The following is a 7,500-nucleotide window of genomic DNA, read 5'->3' as shown; positions in this document are numbered from 1 at the left end:
TGTCTTTTGACAGAACCGGACTGACGAGCATGTCGTCATCTTCCACTCGCTCGTTGGCTTCTTGCAGACCTTCGACTAGTTTTGCGTACTCATCCTCCAGCTTCTTCGCATCAGTCTCCTTGATTTCCGCAATCTTGTCACTAAGTTTATTGACGCTTCTTGCGGCCGAATCCAACATTGGCCTCGTCAAGTCGATGGATAGGGACTCGATACAGACATTATCTGAACGCAATGTAAGTATTAATCCGCAAATCGGCTATCTCAACATAGATCCTAACCAATGTTGTGTGCTTCATCAAATATCACAATGCTCTCCTTGCTCATTTCAGCGGACACCTGCTCTGCGACCTTTGGATCCAGAAGATAATGGAAGGAGTATATCATAACGTCGAGGAAAGGCAACTTCATTTCTGATAATTAGCCTTAGGAGCGTTGCACTATGAACTCTACTCACCATTCTTCTGATCGTAAAGTACGGACAGACACCCTTTTCTTGGCCATACTTCTTAACATCATCCAGAGTATAGACGCCTGGGGGTATAAGATTCCCGGGCTCGTAATTGTTCAACTCCTGAGCACATCTGTCAGCCCTAAGGTCAGTCACTGAGGGAACATACCTCATGGAAACTACATAATGGTACGCTCCCCGGGTCAGCCCTCCCTTTTTCACAAGCGAACGCTGAGGTGAGATCCCTGCACCGCGAATCAACTATTTTGCCTTTTTTCTCTTTGCTGACCTGTTAAGTCTGTGAGCCTTTTGCTAATCAGACAGACATTCAACACTGACTTCCGGGTGAAGACAAAGATTCCGCCGACTCGTCAATCCCAGTCCTCTGAAATCACCATCATTTGCCCCCATCTCTGCGCGGTACATCATCAATCGCTTGAGTTCCGCTAAAGCCTTCTCTATTTCCGGAACTGTCCGTGAGCAGTAAATCAGTTTCCGTTTATTAGGGTAAAACTACATAGTGAGATATATGAGTAGGTGTCATTCGGTCAACCAGCTGCTATATACCTACTTGCATATAGGCAATGATCAGAGATAGCAGGGATACGGTTTTTCCTGTTCCCGAGGGCATTTCAAGTACACAATGTCCCTATTCGTGCCACTGTGTCAAATGGTCTTCTCGAAAGAAGTGGCAACCTGACTTACTCCTGCGTCCAATGTTGTTTTCAGGTCAGCCATGTAGGAGTATTGCTCTGCGATGGGCCATGTAAGCTTTGAACCCCCAATAACTGGCCAAGATACAGACCGGGATACAGCCTGAGGCAAATGTTGTCAGTTACTGTGGCTACTTGTATGACGTTGACCGCTGCGAGGGTTGTGGTAAGAGACGACATACCGATCATAAGGGAACAGAACGGGAAGATCGCCAAGCATAAACTTCATGTTTAGCGTGCTGTAATAGGGTAAGACGGAGCGTTCGAAGTAGGTGAAGTTACAAGGACGATGATTAAGCACATATGTGGTATAAAGTACGTACTTGTTGGCAGAGAACAACGTCCAGTACGGTGGAGGTCATCACCACTGCATGTCAAATAATGGCACTGATTTTTTAAATCTTCGGAAATTAATTTTACAACCCAAGTGACGAATAACAGTTTATTTGTTTCATTTCAGATGTACTTTACTTACATGTTTTTGTTTATTATCTTTTTTGTATGGAATGGTATCGAGGTAATGGAAGTTCATAACTGCGACATTTACTTTTCTCCGGCGGGTATTGTTCGTTGTATTTACTACATGCTTTGGCATAAAAGATACCCACACGAGGACTTATACTTACTACTTTTCCAACAGAGGCCAGGAGAATCGAGCGCATTGTTGGTTATTTACAAACAGATAATATATCGGACCCATATGCATCAGCCAAGAGTTAGCATGCAGAAACTTCGTAATAGTGGTAGTACCATCCTCCTATTAGGGATACTCAGCGATGAAAGCAATAATCGGACAAGCTGTTCGGCGGTGGTAGTAGGTCGCTCGTGTGTCCGCTTAGCCAATAAATATATTGCTAGTGTTGGGTTGTAGCCCGGAAGAAGGGATCAGTATCACAGCCCGCTAACATATAGACACGTGTCAGATGGGATATGCACGCCAGGGACTGTTGGGCCTAGGAATCTTACTCCAAATGATTTGCTAGAGAGTAATGAATTAAGATGTATGATGATGACATGAAGCAGGTCTCTATAAGAGAATCGTATTCAAATAGATGTACGTATTGGCGGTATGGTTCTTAATTTCGTTATACAACAGATTTTACACACCTACTAGAATGCTCTTCCAAGACGTTCACGGCGATAAAAGTTCTATCGTATCTTTTCTGTCTCTTAGTACCTCCGCCAGTTCAATCCATCTCCCACCCTCTTTCACCATCACTTTGACACGCTTTTCTAAGCCAGGTTTCCTTCCACTTAGCTCTATCCTTTTCACCGGCGTAGGTTTCCGACCGGCACCGAAGACGAACTCGCCTTTCCAATCTTGGCCCTCGGCCATGCGCTGACCCTTTTTCAAAGGCTGATCCACTCTAGCCGTAAAGTGACTTTGGAAACCTTCCTCGACTATGATCCTCTGCACATCTTTGTCAAGCTCATCCCAATGGCTCGGTCGGAAAGGGGTCAGTACTGAGTGATCGAAATTGGAATATGACGCTGTCGATAATCGAGACGATGGACGTGGAGCAGGTGTGGGAGGATGGAATGATGAGGGCGGTGGGCGACTATGACCCCGCCGTGAGACGTGAGCGGCGTTAAGGGTCGCATGGGAGTATTGACGATCACTGGTCGTGAGTGCAGACATGCCCGAGGATAGCCGCGGCTGAAGTGCGGAAAATGTGCTAGACAGGCGCGGTCTTCCTGATTCAGGGGTCTTGAGACCCATCCGGGCATGCTCAAGGTGGGATTGACCTTTGTTAGAAGACAGTCGCGAATTATGTGTATGCTGCACGTCGGATAATTCATCTCGCGCAGACACCGTTCCAGATGCGGTTTCAATGTTCTGGCTTTTGTGACTTGACGTCCTGGCACGTACCCTGGAAGACGTGGGGGTCAGTGACGCACTGTTGGGGGTGGGACTTAGAGGGCGCGAGACGTGAGGAGGTAGACGAGTGCGATTTGCTGTAGTTGTTGCCACTTCGAAAACTTTGGGAGAAGAGTTCCACCGTGGTTTCTCAAAAAGGTTCCCAGCAGTAATTGAGGAGTTACCGGAGGTGGCAGAAGCTTGACTACCCAATGATCGACGATTGCCAACTTTCGGACTGTCGTTTATATGTAACAACCTAACTGCCTGCGACTTTTCAGGAGATCTCCTAACGGAGGTGGCAGGAAAGGAGGATACCCGAGGAGAGGTAGTCGAATGAGTGGCAACTTCCCTGTCTGCGCTACTGGAAGACTGATGATTATCAACCTCAAATTGTTGTGTTGAAAATGCCTCATCCGTAAGAACCTCCATGTCTGCAGACGAAAAATGTCCCGGCAAGCCTATTTCGTGACTCGCCGCCTGGAGTTGCTTCTCTAACTCTCTGAGTTGATATTGGATGCTGCACCATTTCTGGTTTAAATCATTGAATCTAAATTGCTTCAGAAGTCAATATCCCTTCAGAGCAACCATTTCGCTACTCACCGTCTTAATGCGGCTCCATTGTCGATTCTTCGCTCCTGAAGATCCTTATCTAGCTTTTTCATCATCCGGGCGGTACTTGGCACGTATGTCCTTGATAGTCAATATGTCAGCTGATATACAGCTATACGTACTGAAATCACTTACATTACCAGTGACTCATGGTCGCTGACAATACGCTGAAATCCCTCAGTGCTGAGTTGTCCTTCAAAATCTGATTCATTTGGTATTGGATTCCGGGAACGATGTAGTCGCTCGAGAAACTCCTGCAATGAAGATCAGATCAGGAAAGGTGAGATATGTGATATCGATGAAGTTTTGTCTACCGACCTGACAGCTAGCGAGGCTCTGTTGCAGAGGTTCCATCAAAGCATCAGCTTGATCTGCAGAGCTGGAAAAGGATTTAGTTTTTTGGGCAATATATAGAGTTTGTAAGGCCCGATACTCACGTCTGAAATTCTTGTGACCACTCATTTTCTTTGACTTCTAGCTTCAACCGTCTTTGTTTATCATCTGCCTTCCTGTACTCTCTCTCAAGTTCTTCCAGTTCAGCGCTAAGACGAAGGGAGTCATCACCTTTGTAGTTGGATATATCTTCTCTCAGACTATCGATTGAGGTTTTGATCGGTGCCATGGAGGAGGAGATGGAGATGATTATGGGTTCGACGCGAATAAGGAGTTCTTTGCCATCGGTGGTACCGTGCAATGTATGCCGAAGTTCTTCGGTCTCTATGAAACAGTCGTCAATTATGTTGGAAAGAGTAAGTAGATAACGTACCAAATGTACGGTCAAGGATAGTATTCACCTCCTGCAGTAAGCCTTGTATTCTTATAGCGAGCCTGCTTTACGTCAGTCCCTCCTGTAACCTTCTTGGGTCTGTCGTCGCTTACTCGTGTGATTGGTCGTTTTCCAACGTGTCTTTCGCGTCCACTGGCAGCGCTGGTATACAGTGTTGCTCCTCGACGGACTCGGCAAGTCTGATGGGCATATTGACGAGTTGTTGCTCACTCTGCCTTGCTGTAGGATCATGAGGACCGCACTGAGCTCCATGGGTGTTGTCGTCGTAATATATGTCAATGTGCCGTATGAGCTGGGCGGCTTGGTCATCGGTGTCTTCTAGAGACGTTACAGGGCCCGCGGGCATGGTTCTACGTTGTTATTAGGAGTCAATGTACGGAAGCAATGCACATTATTATTACTGCCGGAGGCATCATGTTTCTTGCTGTCGAGATGATTACTTGGTGACCTGAGCGCGGGGAACTATTTCGGACACCCCCCCTATTTCTTTTGGGACACCCCCCCTCCTTCTACTTTGGGTAATTTTGACAGAGCAGCCGATAGATAACACCATGGACCCTGCAGTGCATCCCTGAGGCCCTTATGCCTGTTATTTACGTAACTAAATGTTCTTTTTCGTGCATAGTAAATTCAGTCCTCTAATATTATAAACATCTATTCTTCTTGTGACATCTATTCCTCTTTCGACATCTATTCATTCTTCCTTCGCCTTCATTCCCAGCTATGTCGATCTCTCCCTCGCTGCATTATAATACTATCCTCCTGCGATCGAATGCTCGCATCCTTGCCCACATTATTCTCTAAGTTGTATTGGTAAATTTGAGGAGATTGGAGATTATTGTATCCACTAACAGAAGGGTAATGATAGGGAGTTGGGGCTTCGGAATGATTGTGGAATAATACTTGGTTGTAAGGGATATACTGGGTAGGAGGCACATGGTATTTTGAAGTTGGGTAATGCTGTGGAGCAGGGGGATAGTATTGTGATAATGGTGGATAGAATTGGGAAGAAGGGGGTAATTGGGGGACCGAGGGTTCAGGAGGAAGATGCTGCATTTGAACAGCATGTGACGGATATATTTGAGAGGGGGCAGGATATTGTGACCGAGAATGCTTTTTTGGACGAAGATTGGGCTATAAAATATGTAAGCGCAAGGTCATCGAGTTGGGCTAATCTTTGAATGAAAGGACCAACTTCATTCGGTACCTCGACAAGATCTTCCTCATTTCCTTCCTCATCATCGCTATCTGGGACAAGAACTCTTCTGTCTTCACCTGCATTCTCAGCTTCTTGGTTTTTGTCGACCCTTCGAGACGCTTGAACACGCGCACAGTCTTTGGTATAGTGAGTGGAACTTTGGCAGTGTTTACAGCGCCCTTTTTTTCGCTGGGTCAATCCAGCCCCCATAATTCTTTCTGACTGAGTCAAGTACCTTCCTGAAGGTGCCGACATCCGGTCTTCCTGCAACACTGGTGGATTAGGGGCCTTCCTTCCCCGCTTGGTGCTTAAAATGGGTGGATCGAGGATAAGTTCTTGGTCCTCACCGAAGTCAAATACATCATCCAGCCGTATGACTGATGTATCTGGGGTGCCAACAAGTCTGTTAATATGGTCAAGGTATCTTTTGAGACTTGCGGCAGACCCGAGACGCCAGTGAGGATGAATGTGATCCTTTTCAAGGTGTCTTCTTTCCCGGACGAAGCTAATGAGACGATGGGCGCAGGGCAATCCATGGGATTTTGTAAACGAGCCACTGCACGGGTGTGATTCTTCAAAGTCATCGACACCTTCATCGTAATCACCCAAATATCTTTTGGCCAAAGTCAACTGCTCAGCAAGAAGCTTCATTGCAGCGCGGGATATGGAGCCTTTTAACTAAACAATTATATCAGCACGATTACAAAAAGGACAGAAAGAAGGAAGGAACATACCCGAACAAAAGTACTGGGAATATGTGTAGCACACCTCGTTCTCTCGAGCTCAATTCTTTTCAAAATTTTCAACCACTGCTGATCAAAATACGTACTTAGAGACCCAATGACAAGCAGAAGATCACCGTACTTGGTGTCAATTGATTTCTTAAGAGTTGCGTGCTGACCTTCTAAGCGTGAATTACCGGTTTGTCCGAAGTGAAGTTGCTTGTTGATATAGGCATGTACAAAGCGCTCCTTGATTTCATCCAAACCCCGGATATACGAGATCGCTCGAGCATATTTCTGACCAGGATAAAGTTCTTCCATCTTCCGATAACCTTCCTCAAGCTGCTCATCCGATTTTGCATGTACACAATACCGTACCCAAGCTTTGCAGAAATTCGAGACAGCCATGACGATGTTCTCTTCGTCAACGAAACAGGGCCTTATATTGCTTTTGACATTTTCTTGAAGATGCCAGAAGCAGGAGAAGCGGTAAGCCTTGGGGAGGACAGACATGAGAGCGTTGATGAGTGCTGGGTCACGATCGGTAATGACAACCTTGACATCCGGTTTGCCGACAAGTTCGAAGAACGAATTGAGAGCTTGGGTATACCAGTTTGTGGTTTCACGCAACATCAAGATGACTCCTGCAGTGTATGTCATACCTGTCGATGTGGATCCGACGATATGGAGCATGGGCATCCGGTACAGGTTCGTCTTGTATGTGCAGTCGAAGAAAAGGACTTCGGGAAATCGGTGAATCAGTGCGCGAGCAGTTCGCTTGGTGTAAACCAAACCAATGAGTTCATCGCGTGTGTTGACAAACGGACGATGGAGCTCATCATTGCTCACTAATTGCCGAATACAAGCAGCACTTGCACTGGAGCCAGCACGGAGATCTGCACGACGACGAAAGGCGAGACGATGCAAGTCTTCCGATGTCAACATTACCGTTGGGAAACGCTGAGACATGGTACTGATGATGGAGGGGAATGGAGTCCGGCTGTCGATCAACGTGTTGATCAGCTCTTTGGCTTCAGGCGTCCGCGAAGCACGCCGAAGAAGTGCAATTCCAATATTGGCGACAGGCGGATGATTGTGCGAGGCATTCACGACCTTCCAAGTCCAACATTTGTCTCCACCATGCTCTTTTACCTCTGCCTCT

General features: G+C 46.5%; 3 protein-coding genes and 1 pseudogene across 3 annotated transcripts in view; 1 reads left to right on the top strand and 3 right to left on the bottom strand.

The window, feature by feature from the left end:
• Window positions 1-1,522, bottom strand: part of CNA05570 (general RNA polymerase II transcription factor, putative) — a 3,405-nt gene extending 1,883 nt beyond the window's left edge. Inside the window, exons 1-10 of the mRNA XM_024656311.1 lie at window positions 1,485-1,522; window positions 1,344-1,400; window positions 1,254-1,264; window positions 1,154-1,200; window positions 1,020-1,097; window positions 788-961; window positions 618-737; window positions 455-571; window positions 279-402; window positions 1-222 (exon numbers count right to left, since the gene is read on the bottom strand). The exon at window positions 1-222 is cut by the window's left edge and continues 83 nt beyond it. Coding sequence (XP_024511944.1) covers window positions 1-222; window positions 279-402; window positions 455-571; window positions 618-737; window positions 788-961; window positions 1,020-1,097; window positions 1,154-1,200; window positions 1,254-1,264; window positions 1,344-1,390 — 940 coding nt within the window. The 5' untranslated portion in view covers window positions 1,391-1,400; window positions 1,485-1,522. The remainder of the gene's footprint in view (window positions 223-278; window positions 403-454; window positions 572-617; window positions 738-787; window positions 962-1,019; window positions 1,098-1,153; window positions 1,201-1,253; window positions 1,265-1,343; window positions 1,401-1,484) is intronic.
• A 654-nt stretch (window positions 1,523-2,176) lies between these two features.
• On the bottom strand, window positions 2,177-4,838 carry CNA05560 (conserved hypothetical protein). The gene is made up of 7 exons (XM_567199.2): window positions 4,511-4,838; window positions 4,398-4,459; window positions 4,069-4,348; window positions 3,950-4,010; window positions 3,767-3,885; window positions 3,623-3,712; window positions 2,177-3,569 (listed from the first exon to the last, which is right to left on the bottom strand). Exons 1-7 carry the CDS (start codon window positions 4,762-4,764, stop codon window positions 2,294-2,296), a joined length of 2,142 nt encoding a protein of 713 aa, XP_567199.1. The 5' UTR covers window positions 4,765-4,838; the 3' UTR covers window positions 2,177-2,293.
• A 191-nt stretch (window positions 4,839-5,029) lies between these two features.
• Window positions 5,030-7,470, bottom strand: CNA05540 (conserved hypothetical protein). The gene is made up of 3 exons (XM_566879.2): window positions 6,351-7,470; window positions 5,614-6,294; window positions 5,030-5,552 (listed from the first exon to the last, which is right to left on the bottom strand). Exons 1-3 carry the CDS (start codon window positions 7,305-7,307, stop codon window positions 5,130-5,132), a joined length of 2,061 nt encoding a protein of 686 aa, XP_566879.2. The 5' UTR covers window positions 7,308-7,470; the 3' UTR covers window positions 5,030-5,129.
• On the top strand, window positions 5,093-7,479 carry CNA05550 (annotated as a pseudogene).
• Window positions 7,480-7,500: the final 21 nt, after the last annotated feature.

The sequence above is a fragment of the Cryptococcus neoformans genome, chromosome 1 (genome assembly GCF_000091045.1).
Source record: "Cryptococcus neoformans var. neoformans JEC21 chromosome 1, complete sequence".
NCBI classification, from domain to species: Eukaryota; Fungi; Basidiomycota; class Tremellomycetes; order Tremellales; family Cryptococcaceae; genus Cryptococcus; species Cryptococcus deneoformans.
This window is presented reverse-complemented; position numbering and strand designations above follow the sequence as displayed.